This window comes from Calliphora vicina, chromosome 1, assembly GCF_958450345.1.
Source record: "Calliphora vicina chromosome 1, idCalVici1.1, whole genome shotgun sequence".
NCBI lineage: Eukaryota > Metazoa > Arthropoda > Insecta > Diptera > Calliphoridae > Calliphora > Calliphora vicina.
In genome coordinates this window covers 82537520-82563019 of record NC_088780.1, presented here as the reverse complement: position 1 = coordinate 82563019, position 25500 = coordinate 82537520, and the positions used below count along the sequence as shown (strand labels likewise).

At 29.3% G+C, this 25500-nt stretch overlaps 2 protein-coding genes across 3 annotated transcripts; one reads left to right on the top strand and one right to left on the bottom strand.

The window, feature by feature from the left end:
- Positions 1-6242, top strand: mRpS11 (mitochondrial ribosomal protein S11). The gene is made up of 5 exons (XM_065515021.1): positions 1-260; positions 316-446; positions 505-605; positions 682-747; positions 5999-6242. Exons 1-5 carry the CDS (start codon positions 61-63, stop codon positions 6104-6106), a joined length of 606 nt encoding a protein of 201 aa, XP_065371093.1. The 5' UTR covers positions 1-60; the 3' UTR covers positions 6107-6242.
- On the bottom strand, positions 5954-24862 carry Keap1. 2 transcript variants are annotated; one of them, XM_065515020.1, is made up of 5 exons: positions 24724-24862; positions 10769-11103; positions 9893-10150; positions 9143-9825; positions 5954-9068 (listed from the first exon to the last, which is right to left on the bottom strand). In XM_065515020.1, exons 2-5 carry the CDS (start codon positions 11093-11095, stop codon positions 7883-7885), a joined length of 2454 nt encoding a protein of 817 aa, XP_065371092.1. In that variant the 5' UTR covers positions 11096-11103; positions 24724-24862; the 3' UTR covers positions 5954-7882. The 2 variants fall into 2 exon arrangements, with proteins under 2 accessions (XP_065371092.1, XP_065371091.1); XM_065515019.1 differs by lacking the exon at positions 24724-24862 and adding an exon at positions 14235-14891.
- Between the last annotated feature and the right edge of the window lie 638 nt (positions 24863-25500).

The window sequence follows — 25500 nt, the reverse complement described above, 5'->3', positions numbered from 1 at the left end:
TCGTGCGAATGTGCTAATTTTTATTAATTTTTTACTGTTTATAATAAATTCTGAAATAAAATGTCTCTAAGAACTATATTGTCTTCGAAAATTTTACAAACAGTTCGTAATGTTGCCCAAAATCAACGTCTCGCTGCACTGCATACCAGCGCAATTTTGAATAAAGCTGAAGACCGCAAGGAGATGTTAGCTTCAATGCCAGCAAAAGACGAAGGCACAGCCGGCGAAAAGTCCATTGACATTGATACTTTATTGGGAAAGTAAGACCTCTTAATAAATCTTGTAATATATGTTTATGCATATCATTAATTTTAGAAAGGAAAAATTTTTCCCTGATGCCGGTACATCAACACAACTGTTTAATGGTTTGCCATTCAATGAACTTCCTGTGGCTCATGTGCGGGTATCACCCAACAACACCATTATATCATTTACTGATAGCAAAGGTACGTTTTTGTATGTTGTTTTATTGCAAATACATATTATTTATGGATTACATATCAGGTGTTCCTCGTCTGATCCGATCCTGTGGTATTGAAGGTTTTAAAAATACTCGAAAAGGTACTAATATCGCTGCTCAGGCTACTGCGATTAGTGTAGGAAGTGTAAGTGTTTAGAATAAAGTATCTTTTCATAATTTTGTTTATTTATGTCAATACGAATTCGTCAACTCAAATTTAGAAAGCTGTTGAATTGGGCTGGAAGACTATTCGAGTTAAAGTTCGTGGATTGGGACCCGGAAGAATGGTAAGTAATTTATTTAGCTTAAATCCTTTGAACCAATTTGGTAATGATGATCAGGGCTGCGATTTTCATACAATTATATGTTTGTAATTAGTTACCCAAAATCAATTTTGACCAATTACTTTTCCGAACCAGATGAATTTCAACAAAATTACATCGATTTGATGTTGCATATTTTGTTCTTGTGCGCATATAACTTGCATATTTAAATTTTTTTTGTAATATATCAAAATATTGGTGTTATAATCAAAAAGTATATCTGTGAACTTTTGACAAAACAACTTAAGTGGAATTTTTAAATTTTTTAGGAGAGCCCAAAAACTGTTGAATTTATCAATCAATATTTTATTATTTGTCCTTGAAGAACTTTATTATTTGTCTCAAAGAATTATACAAAGGATAAATAATAAAATAATTATCGATAAATTCAACCGTTTTTGCGAATTAAGTTGTTTTGTCAAAAACAAATCAACAACAACTCCAAATAAGTTGATTTTTTTATGATATCTCAGAAACTAATATTCGTAAGAAGACGCAGATTAGTGTAAAAGGAGGGTTTTGAAAAGTTAGTCTTACTATAAAAAAACTAAGATATGTTCTTATCTCGACTTAAGATGTTTTGTCCAAACTCCACAGATATATATTCTGGGTCCTCGTAAGATTCTAAGACGATCAAGCTACATCCATCCGTCTGTCTGTTGAAAACAATATAGGGCTCAAATGAATAGAGCTAGCTAGCTGGCTAAAATTTGCCACAAATACGGTTTGTTTGTTATTGATTTTTGCACAAATTAGTTCTAAGTTATCTGAAATTAAAATGTAAAGTATGACGAAAATTTCTTACTAATTTCCATACAAAAAAAATTAAAATTTGTTTCGATGTTTTCATAATGTAATTTGTCATTAATGATGTATTTTTACTGTTTGAAACTTGTACCAACATTTAAGGGCCTTATTTTTTAATCCCGGCGTCAAGTGATAATTTTATATGAAGAACAAAATATCGAAAATATGCCTAGGTGAGGACATACTAATACCGTTTTCAAAGATTTTGAAACACCCTCAAAATTTTGAGATATTTTGAAAAAACTGTTTTAGGGTAGGTCGTAGTACTTTAGTACCTCTAACTCACATTTTTAGACCGATTTCAAAATTATAGACAATTATGGATAGACAAAGAATTATCCATAAAATGTATACACAAAATGTATATCAAAAAAAATTGCGTAAGTTTTTATAAAAAGTTTCGCTTTATTCTTTATTTTTTTTTCGTAATTTTTCATATTCAACAATAGTTAATTTTATTTTTTTCTATGAAAACCTATTCTTTTTTGCACAATGTTTTAAAGACAACTTTATATGGGAAAAATTAGATATTACTTGTTAAAATCGGTATATATTTGCAAAAGTTATTAAACTTTTTTGAAAAAAGTTCGAACAAATTTACCTTGTAAATTCAAAATTTTACAAATATTTTTTTTCTACAGTTTTTTGTTTACTTTTATTTATATGCGCTGGGGGAGAAAATACTAAAAATGGTGTTAATTAAAAGTTGAATAACTTTAGAATATTCATCCGATTTGAATAATTAAAACCATGTTTTGTTAAGAACTAAATTTTCTATATACACATCTGCTCAAAATAATAGATACACCAAAATTTATTTTTTAAAAACGAAAAAAAATAATGGTATATTGTAAAATTATAAAAAAAATTCAGTCGATTTTTATTTATAGTTAAAAGGAGAGTAAAAAACAAAAACAAAATATTTCATAATTAATAATAAATATTATAAAGTAAATTAAATTTCTTAAATTTCGAAAAATTTGGTGCTCATAATAATAGATACATTTTTAAAAAGTCTTATTAAACAAAAGCTAATAAATTTTATCTTAAAAAAATTAGTTTATTATTAAAGTAAAGCTAGTATCCAGTATATCCACCTTTGTTTTGTAAAACTTTCTCCACTCTTCTGGGCATACTGGATATCAAGTTCTGACACTTCTCCAATGGAATCTCGTACCATATTTTTTGCGTTTTCTCCCATAAATCGTCTTTATTTTTGAAAACTTCCTTCGAAAGCCTTATCTTTAATTCACTCCACAAGTTTTCTATTCGGTTTAAATCAGGGGATTGGCTGGGCCAGCTTAAAACAGGTACGTTATTCTCCAAGAACCAGTTTTTAACTAATCTTGAACTATGTTTTGGGTCGTTGTCCTGCTGGAATGTCCATATTAATGGCATATTTTCCGATGCATATGGAAGCATTACGTTTTCCAATATGTCTCTATACCCACTAGCATTCATGGTATCTTCTATTCGGAATATCGGACCAACACCATTCCATGAAAAGCAACCCCAAACCATTATGTTTCCCCCGCCATGTTTTACCGTCTTTTTTGTAAATTTAACGTGGAATTCTTTTCCTTTTGGTCGGCGTACATTTCTTTGGCAGTCGTTTCCAAACAAATTTATTTTTGTTTCGTCGCTCCATAAAATATTTCTCCATTTTTTTCGTCTTCACACCCGGACAAATTCTAATCTTGTCTTGATATTTTTTTGGCGCATTAGTGGCACTTTTCTGGCAATTCTTCCCGGCAATTTAGCTTGTAAAAGACGACGACGAACTGTTTGTGGACTGATTTCGTTACATAGCTCCGCAGAAATAGCTTTCGATGATATGAAAGGGTCTTTTTTAACCATAAGGACGATCCGCCTATCTGTTTCTGGACTGGTTTTCTTTGGTCTACCGCGAGTTTCTCTTTTTTGTTTTTTAGATAAAGCATTTTGGACAAAATGTAAAGATCTTCCTATGCTCTTTGCTATTTCCCGTAATGATTTTCCTTGATTTCTCATCGTTTGAACAATTTTTTTCTCATCTTCGGTACAATGATGATTTCGTCCCATTTTCTTCAAAAGAGTCCTATTTTTTATAAAATTGTTGCTAAAATTTAAATTATACTTACTGTTTCACGTAAATAGGAACAAAAAATTGCACAAAAAAAAAAATTGTATATAAACAAATTACAAATTACTGATGTGTATCTATTTTTATGAGCAAATAATTTTTTGTAATTCAAATAAATTCGTTTTTAAAAATCAACATGAAAGCAAATAGTTGCCAGATTTTTGACTGACATGACATTGCCAGATAGAAATTTTAATAATATGATGTATTCTTAACGCTTGCGAGGAAATTTTCAATGTTACCGCCATTTAAATTTTTTCCAATTAGGTGTATCTATTATTTTGAGCAGATGTGTATGTTGGTATAAATTTTTATAAACTTTCATATCAAAATAAGCAATGAAAAGCTACTAAAATCAAAAAAGTTGATAAATTTTGTTTTTATTTTAGATATTCTTAACAAAAACAATACTTATAACTTAAAAATCTATCAAAAATGCACGTCATTTTAAAGCGTAATAAGTTTTCTTTCCAAACCCGTTATAAAATTTAAAGTCGGACAAAAACTGACTAAGCTACAGGTCGATAAGTCGACGAACATCACTGAAAACGTTTTTTCAGAATAACTTCTGAATTTGAGGGTGTTTCTGAAATTTTTAGAGACAATTTGTAGTGTACTCAGCAAGACCTATAACCCACGCTAGGCCTTTTTCCATGTTTTTTTTTCATCGTAACACCGTGTTATTTTTAGAAGGCAAAGCAACACATACAAATTCTGGTGTTGATTTCATTTTTATTTGTATCATGATGTAATAAGCACCGCTCTATGTCTATTCTCTATGGTAATAAGTAAGGTGAGAGCGTTTCGACAACAAACACAATATTTCTTGCTGACAAGTGCATAGGTTTTGTCAAAATTGAATTTGTCAAATAAAAAATAAACAACATTTTATTTTGGCATCTTTTAGATAATTTAATATTATTTTCATAAATAAATTACCTATTTCATTTATTAACAAGAATTTTAAAAGATTTTTCTTAAGCTATTTAAAAAGTGAAATATTATCCGGCAGATTTGTAAAAAAATCAGAAAGTGCAATTAATTGGTGGAAAAATTAAGTGAATTTTAAAGTAAATAATCTTTGACAAAACCGTTACCAATGTAAACGCAAAGCTTTTGTTATTTTTACATATTAACTAAAAAACTGCCGTTCAATTTTAATTATATTTAAAAAAGAACAACGGTTTAATAGTGCTTATCAAAATTTCATTATACATATAAAATCTTTTTATTCAGGTTTTTTGATTTAAAAATATTTTTCTTTGAAAATAAAATTTATTATTTTTTCAAAATAAATTCAGTTTGACCAACCCAAGCACTTTCAAAATAGATAAATAAAAATCAGCTGTGTTGTTCTAGTTTCAGCGCAAATACTTTATTATTGCATATTTTTGTGAATATTTCGGTTTTTAGTGCATATTTTCGTTTTTTTGGGAGCATGCTAATCTCAGAAATCAGATATTACAGTAAATAACGTATCGAAAAGTATGGTTAGAATTATAGTACAAAATAAGAAAGACTGATTTTGTTATTTCTATAATTAAATGTTCCAATCTACTTACAAATGCAGTTGGAATTTCGAGAAACCGTTTTTTAATAATCATAAACCCGTTATTGTTAAATTCTAAAACATTTAATCATACATATACAGTGACTCACAGCTTATTTGATGAAGATAAAATTATTTTAGAAAATCGATGCAGTGTATTTTATACTTTCTCTGATAATGAAATAACGGTGCTGTGCATTTTTTTGTTTAGGCGCTAAGCTATAAAAATACGATGAAAATATATTAAATATAAAAATGGGAAAACAAACTTCAGTTGAGAAAAGAAAGACGCGATTCATTTTAAATAGTGCAAAATCCAACGAAAATTTTTGAAATTGTTGTAATTAGTCTCCATCGTCCAGCACATTATAGAAAGGTTTCCCCACGAAAATAGAATAGACGATAAGGGTAGATATGCTCCAAATAAAATATTTAATAATGCAGATAAGAGATGGAAATTTTCATTGAAGGAATGCGCGAAATAAGCCGTGAAAAGGTTATATTTACTTTCATCTGCAAAAATAACGGACTACCAGAATGAAATGTCTTTGTTCAAACATTTCATTACATTTTATATAAAATTTGGTTGATAAATTGAAAGAACATTGACTAATTTTCGATTTTCTAAAATAATTTTACCTGCATCAAAAAAGCTGTGAGTCACTGTATGTCTAGAAAAACAATAAAACAAATTTGTGCTAATTTATCATCGTATCATTATTATTTATTTTTTTCAGTCTGCCATTAAGGGATTACAAATGAGCGGTTTAAACATTATATCAATAACTGATAATACCCCTGTATCATGGAATCCACCACGACCACGTAAACAAAGAAGTTTGTAAGCAATTATTATTATATACAGCTACAAGTTTAATGCGTAATAATAATTATTAAAAAAATACAAATAATTTTATAAAATAAAATAACTAATATATACAAAAGAAAATACATACAAACGTGTTAATATTCCAAAGTAAACTATTCTTTCAATTTAGATTAAATCAGAACATATGTCAGTGAAAGTGTATAAAATTATGGGTCGATAGTGGATAGTAACCGAACTTCAGTTGCGTTGAACAGAAAATGATAGCTGTCATTTGCAATCTGTAATACCATTTTGGAAACTGACAGCGCAACTTTAGTTCGGTTGCCATCCATGATAGACCCATTTGAGTAAAAGCTTAGAAGTGAAAATTACTAATGTAGGATAACTATTTATATTGGAATGAACTTATAAAGATAATTTACACTGCAATTGATTACACTGATTACGTTAGAAACTGCACATAGCCATTATTATTATAATTTTGACATGGGCAACACTTCCAATATTTTTAATACTTCAAGTGTTTAAATTTAAATTCAATAAAAAATGTACAGCGTTTATTGCGCTCTGAGTCAAGAGTAGTGCAGAAAATTCAAGTGAGTTTTGTAATATAAATCTGGCACCTACAAAACAAGTTACACAGCTGTGTTTTTCAACAACTATCGTGAAGAGCCAAAAACAAAACAAAGTCGTATAAAATTACACATAAATTCTGAACCAAAAGAGATAGATAATGGCTTAATTTCAGCGACGATTTACAATGTTGTAAAATTAATCAGTTGGAATTGAATAAAAATCTATAGCGGAAATTTCACTTTTCATAGTAAAGTAATTCATGAAAATGCGATCTTTCGTATAATCGCAACAACGTAATTACGTTGTAATTTTGCGTAAGTTCCGTGATGTAAATATGCAATTCACGATTTGATCAGAGGAACAACCTTTTTCAATATCCAAAATCATGATATGTATTTCTTTTCTATTGTCCCTAAAGTTTATTCGTTTCAATTTATTTTCTTTTTAATTTTTGTGACGATAATCAGACGATAAATTAGAAATTCCATCGTCCTTTTTTTTGCTTATGTCTTATTTGGTTAATTTAATTATTTGTTTTTCAATAATCATTAGCAAAACACAGTTTCATATATTTTGTTGTTGTGGTTGTATCATTTTGTAAAATTAGTTTACTATGAAAAGTGAATATGGATATTCTTATTATGAATATAATGTTTGTCTTTCAGTAAATTACGTCCAGTGTAGTAAATCACAGTTTCTGAATTTTTGCTGTAGTGCACAGCTGTATTTATGCTAGACTAGCTAATTATTGCAAGATTTGCAATCGTAGTTTACAATAAAAAATGAATTCCGCTTTTGTATTTAATTTGTAATTCTATATATAACACCAGACTTTGAGAACACTTAGGTATAATATACATTATTTTATGAATAGGATTATACGTGTGTATGTAGTAAAGTAAGTCGTCCACTAAAAGCATATAAAACCATAAAATTATAATTTGTCTCATGTTATTAGTAAAATTTTCTCAATTAACAACATATCGTAAGACAAATAGAATATATGTATGTGCATATTAAGATAACTTAAGAAAACATGAATATAATTGTGTAATATTTTTGGAAAAATTTGCATTTTACGAGTTCATATTAAATATTTTGTGGTCTTTTTTGTTTTAGGTGACGAAGTATGAATCTGTGAATGTTGTTTGTGTAACTAACCTAGTCAATGTCTTAAATATGTAAAAAACAGTTGTATTACTGCAAACGCTTACAATCATGATAACGTTACAAACTTTTTGGAATGTTTCTCTAGCAATGAGTTCAGATATTCTTGAACGATATTGCGAGCATTGCATTTGCGTATGACTTCGATGAGGCATTTCGATTTGAATTGGCATTTTCTTTTAGCATTTGGAGAAGGAAGTGCTGTTGTGTTATTTGCATTCGTATTGCTATTATCGTTGGAGTTGTTAACGTAATTATTAACCAGAGTATGGGAATTTTCAATATCGCTACTTTCGAACGGAGATGATAATAATGGTTGCTCTAAATACGGCATAATTGGTGATTCTATTGTTGCATTTGATTCTTCGGTTCTAATTTCACACATTTTCTTGCACCAACGACTACGGCGCTTTCTATGAGGAATGTCTTTTATTGAAGATAATGATGATAATTGGTCGTTTGCCTTCTTCTCACTGTTTGTGGGAATTTCTTTTTCCTTTGAAGTGGGTACTACTTCAGTTTCGCAATTTCGACATCCACTGCTTCCGAAGGATGTTTGAAAGCTAACAAACGATGAGCTTCCACCTAATGAACCGTCCGTTCGACTTCCACTGGGTTGGTCGCTTGAGTTATCATCGGATCGACTGTCATTACTACCCGGACCACTACCATCACGCTTTTGGCCGTCGTCTTCAATGCAATCCATGAAATTATTAACACACGAAGGCTGATAAATAACGGCCGATGCATGACCTGATCGTCCCGAACTTAGCGGAGTACCTTGTTCCCATGAATTGGTTTTCGGATCGTAAACTTCGACTATTGAAAGAAAGTTTGTTCCATCAAAACCACCAATTGCATATAGTTTTCCGTCAAGTGATGTTAACGACAATGCACTACGGGCAATTTTAATGGGAGCCACATGGTCCCAAACTTGATTTTCTGTATCGAAGCGTTCCACGGACGATAGTTGTCGTGTACCATCGAAACCTCCCACCACATAGATGTATTGATTTATTGCAGCTACACCGGCTCCACTGCGACCACAAGTCATGGGTGGAATAAAACTCCATGCATTGTTTTCCGGATGATAGCGTTCAACAGAAGCCAGACGCTCTGTTCCATTAAAGCCACCGACTGCATAAAGAAGACGATTTACCACAACCACACCAACGCCCAGTCGCTTAGCGTGCATTGGTTGAATTGGAAACCAACGATCCAGTTCTGGATCGTAACTGAAAGAAGAAAAATTTAATCATATATAATGCCATTGTATCACACGTAGTATGTGTGCATCGCGCGAACTTACTATTCAACTGTGTTATGATATTCTGAGCCAGCCGATCCGCCCACTGCATACATGAGTTCATCCATAACAGCAACACCAACACGGTGTCGAGGCACCGTCATCGGAGCACACGGCCTCCAATGTTCAGTCAATGCGTTGTAGCGATCAACCCAATCCGAGTCATAAGACGATCCAATTGAATTGTTTCTTCCACCTACAGCATAAAATACACCTTTGAGAAATGCCGCACCCAAACCTGAACGCGGTATTCGCAAACTGCGCAATGTTGTCCATGTTTTATCGTCAACATTGTAGGCCTCTAAAATATCTAGAGACTGGCGAAAAAATCCACCGGCAACAAATATCATGCGGGTTGTATTTGGTTTACGTTCCTTTACAACCGGCCGTTTGTGCAGAGTCAAGTCTTTAAAAATCTTTGCCAAGTACTCACGACAAGCAGGTACTTTGCGCAAAACATCACAGTTTTTCATTTGCTCGCGAAGGAATGTGGGTGTGAGAAATTGACAACGAACCGAAAACAGAATGTGTTCCATTTTTGGATAACGATTCTCCTCGTCAAATTTTACCCACTTTAGGACGGCATTATAAACTTCTCTTTCACCCTGTACATTTAGTTCGTCGCGACGAATCAATGCAATCAATTGATATGCAGACAACTGTAGAAACTCTTCCTCTTGGCATACCTTTTATTTAATTGGCAAATCTTTAATTAATTCAAATACCATCAAGAAATATTCAGTTACATTATACCTGTGTAAAATGGCGTTCTATAAAATGATTGGCCTTCTTCTGGAGTTCAGTGCAGCCGTGTTGTTCTGCAAAGCTTGCTATTCCAATCGCATTTGTTGGGTCCAATTGTCGTTCTAGAAAGGCACAGCAGGCATCAATAACATTTGGCACTTGGAACATAGTTGCTGCTGGCAGCAACTGGCAAACTGTCACCTCGGTCACCCGTATATGTCCTGTGTACATAAAATATATAATGCGACCCATAGCTGTCGGACATACCTACATAAACACACACATAAGGTATATTTAGTACAAAAAACATAGCTTTTTATTTTTTGCAAAGAAATGCACATAGTATACTAGAGTGTCCAAAAATAGATATGTGGTAAAAATTTATAAAATAAAATTTTAATAGGAATTTCTAGTTCACTACCATCATTTAAACATCAAGATCTCTCATTTACAATTTGTTAAACAAAAATTAAAGTTAATTATGGTTAAAATAACATATATTTTTATCGTTTACATTCTGTATGACCTTGTGGCAATACAATTATACATTTAAATATGTACCTCGAATTTGTATTTTTTTTTATTTAGTTAATATCAATATTGAAATTTATTTTTAATAATATCAGTAGTTTTTAACATATGTTTCCTCCATTAATATTTGTAGTATGTCTTCACTCTCATTTTTTAAATTTAAATTGTATTAACATCAAAACTAGTTTACCAACTACAGCAAATAAATATAGATTCATATCTGTTCCTAACCCCCATGTAAAATAAACTCTCAATGGAATTTCTGAGAAAAAATCACAACACAATATATTTTATCATATGGGACACTCTAATATCTGTAGCTTAGTGTGCAAATGTGCTAAGCTAATTACTTACCCCTTGTAATTGAACACGAGACATTTCGGTCTCCTTTAGACCTCCTGTAAACATGGCTTTGAAATATGGCGATGCTGCCGACAAGACAACTTTATGTGCTGGGAAAAGCTCTTGTTTCACTTCGAGTATCACATCGGTGAGCATATTGTGGGAACGCATCATAAACATCATTTTTAAAGCTTCCTTTGCATAGTTCGACATGCAAAATGTCATATCATCATCTTTGGCATTTAAATCATCATGTTCATCAATTGTTGATGAGCCATATGAGCAGGCACTTTGGCAATGTGACAGGGATCGACTACTGTTATCGGATGTAACATCCATTTCAGTATCTGCAAATTCAATTATTATCAATTAGCACATCATTATACAAAAACATTGTAATTTGTTTAAACTATACAAGATTAATAACTACTATAACTACTATCGTCCCTGTAAAAAGTTACAAAGTTGGAACATGTAAAAATGGCGGTATTTTGTACGTTTTTTCCAAAACACACTTTGCATGGAATATATAAAAATTGTTCAAAAGGGAGCAAGGTTTGTGAAGCTCATGATGTATAAGTAGTTGGTATTGGTGAAAATCTTAGGACTTGAAGATTAACAGTTTAGTGAAATGAAATAATTTTATGAATTTTTCGGACGTCATTTACCTTAGAAACTAAAAAATTTTAATATTGGGATTTTCCATGAACAAAAATATAAAATTTTAATCAATGTAACATTTTAACGGTTAAAGCTATTATAACAAAAAATGTTTTCTACAAAAGAATTAAGCGTAACTTTGGTACCATTGGAGACCCCACTGAAATTTTCCGACAAAAATTTTCGTGGAACATTTGAATCCTTAAATGTCCTTTTTGAAAGGACTTCTTTTGATTTTCTCTTAGACGTTAACTTACAACATTTTTTTCATTTAGTATCATGCTCCCTTCGACCAAAAAATTAAAACTTTGACCCACTTTAAAAAAAAATCAGACTAGCGGGACTATAAGTTTATTCTACAAAAATTATCTACTCAACATGCCCTTTCATTATAGGATCGATATTATATTAATAACTTCAATATAGACGTAAATCACTCGACCTAATTTCATGGTGATCGGTCCATAATTCGTCATAGTTCCCACATAAGGCCCACATACGAAAATCACTCAGGAATACAAATTATTGAAATTTCAAAAGAAAAATGTTTTTGCTTATTTAATTAGTGTAGGGTATTACATGGTCGGGCCTGACTGACCATACTTTCTTACTTGTTAAATCTGCTCTTATGTTAACCAAAAACTAATATTTGCTGATTTAAAAACGTATGTTAATAAAAATTTCAAAATAACAGAATTAAGCAAAGACAAAAAATACATTATTTAAAAAATTTTGTAACCCATTTTAGATGGCCAAATATGTTTTCATTCGATAAAAAGCTTTTTTTGTCATATTTTTCAAAAAAGTATTCCATGAATTTTTTAATTGTCAAAAGTTATACATACATATTTTCGAAAATAGACAAAATCCCCTATCCATTGATATATATGTATTTATATTTGTACGTGACAAATTAATTAGGGAAAACTTAACAACAGACCTGAAAATTTAATTTTCAAATTTCAAATAAATTATAAAGATAATTGATAGCTAGTTTATTGTAGTGCTCGACGAGGAGATTCTATATATGCAATTGTTTTGAAATCGGAACTCAAACGAAGAAATAGGTTCGTTGGACATACCCGAGGTGTCCTACTTTGGAGACTCCTGGTGGGCCCATGTGGCCCAATTTCAAAACTTAAACTCAAAAACACTTTTTCTTTGCGCATGTCAAATTTCATTCAAATCGGACTAAGGGTTTAGAAGTTACGGATTTATTTCCCTCTCTTTTTTCTATACCACTGTGCGACATTTACCGACAAAATTACTAAAGTTTTCAAAGGAACTCGCAAAATATAATCCTAGGAGATGACGGCCGACCCACTCTATTGTGTATCTAAGCTTAAATATGAAATCGCATCAGATTATGTAAAAGGAGAATATCAATTTTCCTTTCATGTTCAATAACAAAAAACTATTACAAATTATCACCAATTTTGTTTGTTTTTCAATTTAAATTTCAAATGTTTCTGTGCAAATTTGTAATAATTCGTAATAGTTGTTTGTTATTAACAGACCAATAGTATTTTATATTACATTTTAACTTACTTATTGAAAAAAATTTAATTTTAAACATTATAAAGTAATTTAGACATGGTGACGCCCTTGGCAAGGTATTCTTTGAATTATTGCAGAGTAATTATAATAAATGAACTTGAGCCAAATTAAAATTTACTTTCAAATTCTATAAATAAAATTTTCAAATAATTACCTTTGAACCACTTATTGTTAGTTCATTAAATAATGAAGATACAATAAATAAATGATGATAAAAAAAAAATAATTACCAAAAATCTCAAAAATATTTTCAAAATAAATACAGAATTTTGTTTGTTTTTCCATAATGCTCTTTTATGTATGGTTTTTGTGATTGTTCAAAATTTTACATTTTTGCGAGGGTAAACAAATAAATTATTAAGCACTTATGTTCTCACATATAAAGAACTGCGTGGTCAGCTTAATCTTCTGATAAGAGTAACGATAATTAAATTAAGTTAAAGTAATTATTACAATATAATATTACTAGCAAATTCATTTTAGTAGTCCCACTTGGTGACTTGATTGCTGTTGATGTTGGCTTATCAGTTCCCAATAATTAAAATTGTTTAAATAAACAAATAAAACCTGCCACTCAAAAAGCAAACTCACTCAGACCCATTCTACTTCACAGTGTTTGTTTATACGGTATTTTCCCAATTTATGCGAAGTGATTCGAGAGAGAGAGAGGGTGGAGAGATTTTATATGTTATCAAAAAAGCACACAAGTTTTTATAATAACAAAATGCCGTGTCACGCTCACGTAGCCATATAAGTAAGTATGCACTTGTGTGTATCTAACTACAATAGTTCGAAGTAAAATACAGACAACGTATGTGCGTACATTTGAATGAAATCAAATACCTGAAAAGAGTTGGATAGTTAACACTATTATTGTTCTTGCTATTTTGTATTTTTATTAATGGATTATTATTAGCAAAAGAAAAATAAAGATTCACTCACAATCTGTTTATAGACCAACTGAATAACTTTAACATTTGTTTTCAACTAAATAAACATAAACGTATTAATTTAAAGTAATATTTCGTCTTTGTCAATTTGACTAATGCGTTTATGCCTACTTATATTTTTGCACTTTTTTGCGAAAACTTAATAGTTTATAAGACAAATTGATTTTTCTACAACATTTTTTAATTGTAATCGCTAAATTTCCAACTTCATAAATACACATTTTTAATTCTAACTTTCACAATGAAAGAACATTGATGACTGCTTGCTGTGTGCCGGTTTAAAAATTCAAAACAAAATAAAGAGAACATACCATCAATATCCACAGGAGAATTCGAAAATCCACTATCAAGTCTAGCCACTTGTTTGTTACTGCTACGGATATTGTTGTTATAAAATCCATTACTAAGATGAGGCTGATGATGACGATTTGAGTTTGTTGGATATGGGAAATTAGTTGTCATACTATTATTTCCTATACTCTGTGGCATTATGTGCACTTATGTGTTTCTTCACAATTAATTTGTGTTGTTTTTGTTTGTTTGTTTATAATCTTCCAATTTGAAATACTTGGTCTCATTTATGCCAAACGCTATGTAATTATTCTATTACTGATTGATTACTATTGTTATCAACATATTTTTTTCCATTTTATGAAAGCTAGAACAAATAGCACAATATTCCAACTAAAATTGTGTGATCAAAGTTCACTAAACACAACAAAATCTAATTATAAGTAAGTTAAATGTTGAATGTGTCGTATTGCTGCTGATACATGCATATGTAGAGAAAATACACTTGATATACAAATTTATTCTTATGATCGCTATCAGTACAGATATATTGGCGATTATGTTCACGATAAAATTAACTTTTTATTAATCACTTTTTATAAACTTTTAACGGGAAATGCAAACAAAATGTCGTATTCTAAAATGAATGGCAGCCCAGAACTAATGTTGAAACAAATATTTTTTTTACTCTTTTTCCCTACATACATTCAAACGCTTCCGGCGTTAATACACTACTATATCGATGGAGCAAAACAAAAGAAATGATTTCATTCGTGAATACCTGGTCGTATACACGAAACAACCAAAAACGTTTCTGTTAAAAAAAAAATACTAAAATACCAAAATGTTTTAAACGAAAACTCTATTATCTCGCTGATACCATATTACTTAAGTAGAGGAGTAAAAATCTGCAATGTCATGATGGTATTTTAAATTGTTTATAAATATGTACATAAATATGTATATGGGTACCCACAAATACTTATAACAATAGCACCATGTCCCTTATTAAAATTACATTACAGGAGATATAAAAACGGTTCGAAAATTTAATGTTTTTAAATGGTATAACAATTCCTTAAAAAATATTTATTATTTTTATTTTTGATTAAATTTAAATTAATAAACTAATTAAATAGTTAATCCACGTTTAAATATTAGGAACGTTGCGATTTTTAAACTTCGACATACCTTGGGACAACGATGTCAAATATTTGGGTGTTATACTTGATACCAAAGTTAACTTCAATAACCATATACCATATATAGTTAATAAAATCAACAAATTAATAAGAGTATTGTACCCTCTAATAAATAGAAGATCTCAACTAAATATTGACAACAAGAAATTAATTATTAAATCTATATTTCATCCCGTTATGTTCTACTGTGCACCAGTATGGTTCTCGTCCGCTAAATGTCATATAAAGAAGCTTCAAGTAGCACAAAATAAACTACTCAAGATGGTATTCAATCTACCATGGCATTATTCCACTCGTCGTCTACATGATCTTGCTGGCTTCGAACTTGTCCAAGATAGACTAGTCAGATTAACCACAAACTTCAACAGCAGATGTTCAACTTCTCAGTACCCACATATTAATGAACTTTATTCAACGTAATTTTACCAGTAGTATATTTTTTTTTTATCTTAATTTGTTTCAAATAGGTTTTTGAACATTTTTTTCATTCAATTCAATAATAAATCATCTGTATATATGTATATATTATAATTCACAGCTTATTATTAAGTAGAAAAGGAGCATAAGCCCTAAACTCTTTACCTTCTAAGACAAATGTATATAAATTTAATATTATCGAAATAAAAATAAAATAAATAAAAAAAAAAAAATATTAGGAACACGGTTATTTAAAGTATAATAAAGAGTTTAGTTTTCTACTTTGTTATTCAAGAAAAAAAATATAATAATATCGAGTCATAGCCGCAAAAAAAGCTCAAGCAACAGAAACTAATGTGCTGTTTTTGTATAGCGAACGAGTACTTTGAGTGGAAATTTAACATGTGATTTGTTATTGTAACAAAAACAAAATACATGTAAAACGTCCACTCAAAACGCTCATTCGCTATAGAAAAACAGCACATAAATGTTATTATTTATTTCTTGTTTAAATTAACTTAGAGCAACAAAATTTAGTATGAAGACAAATTTTGTTCCAATGCATAAAATGAATCCAATTGCGCTTAAGCTTTTTTTTCATTCTCATGAACTACTGGAACAAAATTTTGATCGCCTGGTGGTCAAAATTCGACCACTAATAACGAAATTATACAGTTACTTTTGAGTATACGCAAAAATATTTTTCACGTTTGTGTACAAATACACATGTATTTAGATGTGCATAAACATGTTGTGGTTGTTTTTCAAGCAAATTTAAAACACTTTTTACCACTTTTATGGAAAGAATTTTTTAGATGTGCATAAACATGTTGTGGTTGTTTTTCAAGCAAATTTAAAACACTTTTTACCACTTTTATGGAAAGAATTTTTTAAAAAAAATTATATTGTGCACATCTAGAGAAAATAACCTTTTAAACCATATATGTTTCATCAATATTGGTGGATAATAACATACTTAAAAGTGTACCACAAAAAAACGTGTGGCCTATTTATATATACTAGGATCGCCTGGTGGTCAAAATTCGACCACTAATAACAAAATTATAGTTACTTTGAGTATACGCAAAAATATTTTTCACGATTGTGTACAAATACACGTGTATTTAGATGTGCATAAACATGTTGTTGTTGTTTTTCAAGCAAATTTAAAAACACTTTTATGGAAAGAATTTAAAAAAAAAAAAATATTGTGCACATCTAGAGAAAATAATCTTTTAAACCATATATGTTTCATCAATATTGGTGGACAATAACATACTTAAAAGTGTACCACAAAAAAACGTGTGGCCTATTTATATATAAGAAGATTTATTTCAATTAAAGTAATATAACAAGCCTTCAAGGCCAATAAACTTATATTACAAAAGTAAATTCCTGAGTAAAAGTTATTTAAGTAAATCTAAAAAAAAAATATATAAAATTAAATACATAACATAGTTACGAGTTATAGATATGCATATAAGATGACGAAGGGTTTTTCCTTTACTAAACCATATTTTTTGTAATATATTTCTTTTTAGGTCATTATTATTTCATTTTATACATAAATGTATATATTTACATATAGGCAAGTCCCAGAAACAGTCTACCAACAAAAAAAATTTTAAATGAAACAAACTTGGAAATTTTTATAATTGTAATATTAGACTAGGTATGTATATTATATTTTATATAGTATAAACAAAATGTACTTCGATGGTCATTCATACAAAAATGATTACCAAATCCACCACTAGCTCAGATATCTTAATATTATCCAAAAAAAAATAAATTTTTTAATGTGTTCTTATCATTACTTAAGTGTTAACAAGATGGTTCGATTGACAGCTATATTTTTGACCATTTAATTTAAATACAATACAATACAAGTTAATTTTGGGTAGTTTCACTTTTAATGGAATGTTTCACAACTTCTCATTTTCAAGCTACTGGAAAATTTGTAATGATCGTCACGTAACGTGCGTCACAAAATGTTCTCAGCTTTTTATGAAAATGGCAAAAGTTTGTTCATGCAAATAAGTTATATTAGAATTCTCTTTCATTCATCTTTCTTTTAGGAATAAGATTTTGTGTGCTTTATTATGCAAAATTCACTAAAATTACGAAAAAACACTTCAACTTTTAAAGTTACTTCCATTTTTTGTAACGTGCGTCACAAAACTTTGCGATCAATTATTTCGCAAGAAATGGCAATTAAAAGATAATATCTTATGCCATTTGGAATTGCACTTAAATCTCACTATAGCGTATAGTATACGTTAAGGGTATCTTATTTGAAAAACCAAAAAATTTTCATATTTAAATATGAAGACGTCTACGAATAAAACGTTCGTGACGCAGGATTTGCCCATATATAAGGCTTTTTATTTGTAGAAATTAAATATTTTTGTAATCAATGCAATGGATATCCAATATTACGAATAATTATCGTAATGTTGGAAATACGCGTTAAAGGACTGCAATTTTTTTTGCCTTAATATAGAAAAGCCCTAAATCGTGTGTTTTTTAGTCGAGATTTTTTTGTCTAATTATGATTATGAGCAGACCATGTTCGGGTTATCTTTTTAAATATAGCAGAATGTAAATTATTGAACGAAATTTTTATTGCGAATAATGTCGCAAGAGTAGCACTGTTTCAAATACAGCTGTCACAATAAAGACTGATAAACGAACAAGGTTTTCTTTCTTCAACAAGTTTTAAATATTTGAAGACAAATAAAAAACAATACCCGTTTCTGGTGCCACTTTAGTAAAAGCTTTCGTTATAGAATGCATACTTTCTAGAGTAAAATAGTGTTATAGCGTTTCCGTGTGAAATTTTATATACGATCCACTACTCAAGAAGCTCTTGGCACTTTCACAAGTAGTACATCTTAGGCATATTAAAATAAGGTTTTAGTATTATTATTAGACTTCGGTAGTTCATGAACGAACTAATTCAATTGAACGATTCCATTATTTGAACTAAATGAACTAGTTCAAATCCTTTGCTCAATTAGTTCAGCATCGAACTATGAACTAAAATGGCTCTAACCTAAATAAATAGGCAGTTAAAGTCAAAAGAGCTACCTAGTTCATTTTTAAACTATGAACTAAAATGAGCGGTCCTTGAATTGAACTATTATGCACAATTCAAATTATTATATTACAGTAGTTTTGACTTACCTGCCTTTCACTTAAGAGCATTTTGCATATAAGTGCACAAAACTTGTGTTTTGTATATTTATTTACCAAACTTCATTGTTCATACCTGCACATTTAAGGTAAGTGCATAATACTTTTGGAAGCTATAACTGGTTTTCATGAAAAAAATTTAGCTGCCTAATACAAAATTAAATCAAAACAAATAAGAAAATACGATTTTGAATGAAAATATGTTGTACACTTCTTAATAATTTTAAAAGTAGCTAAAATATCAATTTGACGTTATTTTTAGACGGAAAAATCACAAAGCTTCGTGTAAATTATTTGCCGTTAGCTGCTTTTTTGGGCGGTAAACTGTAAATGCACTTACCAGCATCAATGAGCAGGTAAGTGCATTGAGGTTAACTGCATTTGTGCAGGTAAGTCAAAATTACTGTATAACTTTTAAAAACAATATATTTTTCAGTTTTTTTTATTAAGAAATTTTAGCTTAAGCGACAAGCCTCTGTCACAAAAAAACAAAAAACAAAGTGCACAATTTTTATAGATGATTTAAATGTTATCGGGAACGAAACATGTGGAATGTTCGAAGAAAGTTTTTCTTAAATTTTAATCCAAGACTGGTTCAACCTATTTAGTTCATTTACCTATTAACAATAACTATTTGTTCCAAAGTTTCTAAGTCTTCTCGTTTTTAAAATATACATAATATGTATGTATTTGTAAATATATAATTGCAACAGTATACTAAAACTAAATATATATACAATAATAGCCTGCAATTTGGTACACTTTATTTATTTATTTATTTATTTATTTACAAGTTTTAAATACATAATTATGTATATAAAAATAAAGTACCTTAACAACAAAGGTTTTCGACCTAATATTTTATAATAATGGCTTAAATATAATTATATATATTACAGTGTTTTAGGAGTAACAGCTTTTATGTTTTCAATTTTGATTGTTGTTAAAAGTTCAGGCAGACAAATTTTTCCGAATAAATGAATTTGAGCTGGAACACTTTAATTGTATCTAGTGTATGCTAAAATAAATTTGTATAAAATAATTTATTTCTACACAAAATTTATCCAAAATTTTTCTACAAAAACTAAAAGTTTTTAGACTCGAATTTCATTTTTTTTAATAAACATGCCAAATTATTGTAGTTTACTATCGCAATAAACCAAACTATATAAACCAGCATGTGGTCAGGGTCCCCTTGACACCCTCCACATATTCAACTGTCCAGCCAACCCTACTTCACTACGTCCAGTGGATTTATGGACCCACCCAGTAGAAGTAGCACAATTTGTGCTACTTCTACTTGATCTACTTGTAGATTAAATATTGTAAAATTGTTCAAGCTGCTAAAACAACATAACGATATCATCTAGATATAAACTATCATATGTGATATCGTTTGCGTATCACAGATAGTATTTGCGGACTAAATTGTATCGTTCCTTATATCGTTTTTCCAGGCAATTATCGCTATCATAATATCCAAGAAAAATTATAGTAAACTCGCCATTCTACATATTTTATTCAGATTGCTATTTAATATTAAAAATAATATTTTATTATCTGTTATACTGGAAAGGAATAATAACATAACAAATCATACATATTTTCATTTCATTCATATCACATGTGCATATTTTTACAAATATTTAAACAGATCACATCACCATAAACTTGAAGAACACGTTCACGTGATTATTACCTACCCACAGTTTAAATCAAATATGTAATAATGTTTAAAATTATTTAATATTTATTTTGTTATCGACTTGCGTACTTTATAAATATAAATCTAACTATTAGAAACAAAAGTGATATTATTTAATACATTATCGCCTTGATATATTTGATTTTTATTACTAAACATTACAAAAGGCGCATCAATAAACCAGGTATGAACATTTTCATAAGGAAACTCGGCAAAAAAAAGCTATACGTTTTTCATGTAGCTTTACGATTAATTTAGAGCGGCACAACTCTATAGCGCTCTTAATTAACTTCAAGTGGATAACTTAAGTGCTGATTGGCGCCCATCGTTGCTTGCACTGGCCCTCCATTGTTGTACTTGTAAAATTGCATTTATTAATGAATTTATAGTTTTACAGATTTTACAGTACATTTACAATGTTTAACTTAACATAACATAATGTGTAAAATATGTTAAAATATAGCACTAGCCCAAAATGTGCTCTAACAATTCCATGCAAACATTTTTACTATTTTCTGAACTGCTTATTATAAGTTGATGAAACAATGGTAAGACAATAAAACGTAAAAGACTTAACTTATTTATTTTTCGTATTGGATATTAGACGTATATAATTTTGTTTATGACAAACAAATTTTTATATACAAAACAAGCACGCGATTAAATACAACAACTTGTTGAAATTGTCAAATCATCGTGATCAATCAGAAAACTAAACACTGAACAGCAAGGCAATGATGAATGTTATAAACCGCATGTACACATTTTAGTACGTTTTTATACCCTTCACCTTCGTGAGAAGGGTATATATAAGTTTGTCATTCCGTTTGTAATTTCTACATTTTTCATTTCCGACCCTATAAAGTATATATATTCTGGATCCTTATAGATAGCGGAGTCGATTAAGCCATGTCCGTCTGTCTGTCTGTCTGTCTGTCCGTCTGTCTGTCTGTCTGTTGAAATCAGTTTTCTGAAGACCCCAGATATCTTCGGGATCCAAATCTTCAATAATTCTGTCAGACATGCTTTCGAGAATTTTGCTATTTAAAATCAGCAAAATCGGTCCACAAATGGCTGAGATATGAGGAAAAAACCAAGACAACCTCTATTTTTGACCTATTTTTTACCTATATCTGGATTACTAAGACATTAATAGACAATATGGATATCTAATGATAGATATTTCAAAGACATTTGCAACGACGTATATAAGACCATAGTAAGTTGGACCTACAATGGGTCAAAATCGGGAAAAAAATTTTGAACCCGAATTTTTTTAAAAAAAAAAAAATTTTTAAAAACAAAAAAAAAATTTTTAAATTTAAAAAAAAAAAAATTTTTAAAATTTAAAAAAAATTTTTTTTAAAATTTAAAAAAAAAAAATTTTTTTAAATTTAAAAAAAAAAAATTTAAAATAACAATCGAAAAAATTTTTTTTCCAAAAAATTAAAAAAACAACTGGAAAAAAAATTTAATTTTGTTTACCTAAAAATATTTAAAATTTTCAAGTATAATTTGGTGAAGGGTATATAAGATTCGGCACAGCCGAATATAGCACTCTTACTTGTTAGTCTTATATTTAGCATGTATGTACACTAGGACTATAACCAAATTTTGCCCATAGCACCACGCGATGGCAAATGTTGTGTTAATTACGATAACATTTTTTTCGGGTCATTTTGGAATAAAAACCCCACCACAAAATCGATTGTTGTTTTTGTAGAACTGCCACCACCTTGTATTAATTCACCTTGATATGTATCTTTTAAATGAGAACACAAATTGCATAGTTACATGCGTACATTTTTTTCTACAAATAAAATGACGAGATTTAAGTAGGTATATCTCAATGTTAACTTAAAAGTCAGAATTAAACGATAGTCAGAAAGACGGATACTAAGATAATAATTTTTACACAATATTGGACATACAGTAGATTAAAAATCATTCCGTCCTAAAGCTGTATACTAAAAAAAATAATATTTCTTCGTAGACATAATAAAATCAATGGGCACGTTTTGCCGGCATAATTTTTGTAATTTAAAGAGGTGCGGAGATTTGCCCATTTTCTTTTAACAACCTCAATAAGTTTGATATTTTCGAGTGACCACATGGATTCCACCTTTAAGAAATGTTTTCTCCTAAAATTTTGTAATTTATTCAAATAATCTTAAGCAAGTCCTACTATTTATAGCTTAAACCACCATAGTGGTAGGGTATTATGTGTTTGTGCTGTCAAATAAACGTCCGTTCGTCATCATTCACTAAAATAAATTATTGACATTTTTAAATAAAAATGTTTTTGCTCATTTACTCAGGGTTTTTTATGGTCGGTCTTGACCATCCATACTTTTTTATATTATTTTATATTAAACACCAACACTTTACTTCATACAAAAAATTATTTTCAATGATATTTCTGGTTTATTTTTTAAAAAATATTGAATTAATTTTTAAATATTATTATTCATAAAAATTAAGTCACTTTTAAGCAAAATTCGTTAAATTTTATTCTTAAGCGTATTTTATCTTAAAATACAAACAAAATTACCCATTTGGGACGATACCAATCCACATGATCCAAGTTCAATGCATACCGAAAAGGTCTTGGTGAGCATTTCATTCTATTTAATAAATAGCTCCGAAGAAAATGTATTAATTTTTCAAAATTACAATTTGTTTGCGCCCTATAATATTTCCAAAATATTTTGGGAAACATCATTTAACAATCTTAAGATTTGAATTTGTTTAGGGGGTTACAAATAAACTTTTTCCGTTAGACGGTCTTACCACCTACATACTAAGTATACAAATGTATGTATATAAATCACATTAGTAGTGTTCGTGTACTTGATCATTTGTAATAATTTGTACAAATTATCACTGGAAGTTACAGGATTCTGTTCGTTTACTTTAAAAACTTGTAACGAGAGAGCAAGAGAATGTTAAAAGTGACAGTTCATAGATAGAGAACATGATATTTTTTACTGGACATTTTTTGTCCAGTATATTTAAAACATATGGTTGCAAATATAAACAAAACTAAAAAGTTGAAAATTAATACAATTTCCAAGTTTGCAAAGTAAAGATGTAAAATAACACAATACAAACGTTTTGAATTGATTTATAATAAAAAACAACTTATTTTTACAAATTGTTGTTCGCGTACTTTTTTTTAAATTTTTCAGATTGAGAGTAATTTATTTTTACTCTCTAAAATAAAGTTACTGGATATTTTTTACTGGAAAGTACGCGAACACACCTATTGAAAAAAATAGTACTTTTTATTATATTAGTACCTAATAGTACTTTATATTATATTAGTACCTAATCAAGTTACCTTACTCCCAACACTATAAAAAAGTAAATGTTTTTTTTCTTTGTACACAAGCAAATTTGATATTTTTCAGTTTAGCGAAAACTTGTATCAACCGCAAATATATTTACCTAATCATAGCTAAATGCAAACTTTGTTTTATATTTGTATCATATGTAGGCATGTTTGGATATACCAGTCATGTTTTTCAAGAAAAATTAAATCACGCATCTCTTTAAATATGTATATTGTAATAAATGGAGAAATTAAGAATCTTGTGATATTGATAGCCGATAGTATTATCAAGCATTTAAGTTATTTTTCGTTATAAATGGTCAAATAGTATGTATTTGTTTATAATAAATGTAATTTTATTATTTGTATGCCCATACATCCATAATACGTACCATCGTAAAGTATTTAATAAATCTGGAAAGTGACCGATATGTAATTTGGAAATTATAATTAATATTTATTGCAGTAATTATAATATTCATATTAGATATGTTTCATACTTCATTTCTAGTGCATTGTAATCCTCACAAATAAACATAAAAAAAACAGAACAAATTAAACGAGTAGTGGACAATGACGTAGCATCCAAATTATAAAACACCTAGGGATCTCCACCTTTGTTATTACCACAACCATAACATTATATACAAATAACTTACATGTAAGAAGCACTATAAGTTAATCTCAAAATTAAAAAGTTAAATGTAACACTTTCTTTTAAATCCCTCAAAAAAAAACACCGACTTTTTTGCAATACTATTGTTTTTCCGAAAACACAAACTTTGACATATTATCGACTGTTTTTTTATTTAAAATCTGTGAAGTTGGCTGCAGTTCACACGCTACAGTAGTGCTGCCACTAAAAAAATTATTGTTCTAAAAGCGCAAGTTTTAAAGTTAAACAACTTGTAAATTTACTGCCCATATTCATAAACAATTTTTATATTTATAAAAGGTTTATAATTGGGCCGTTTGTTCCTAACACATGAATCTTGTGAAATGATTGAGATATTTTTAAAATATCTATATAAATTTTAGTCATAGCTCCCATATGGGCAATTACATATCATAGATTTTGCAAGAATATGAGTATCTGAAAAATAATTTGGTCTTTATGTATTTTAAAATAATAAAAAGTTCTTTCGAAACATTGTTGTCCAAAATATCGAGCGAAATAAGGGTATATCGTACGTCCCTGCCAACAATTACTATCCAAAAAGTGTCCCAAACATATCATCTTGGAGTTGGAATTCATCGAATATGATATCGCTTTCTTATCGTTATAGTGTCCCAGTGTCCCAAAAGACGTTCCACGCATATGATACACACAAGTTTATACATTTTAGTGTATTATTATATCTAAATTTATATCTAAAAAGTGTCCAGAGAGAAGATAATGTTTATAACTAAAATGTACAAAAAATAATAGAAAATAT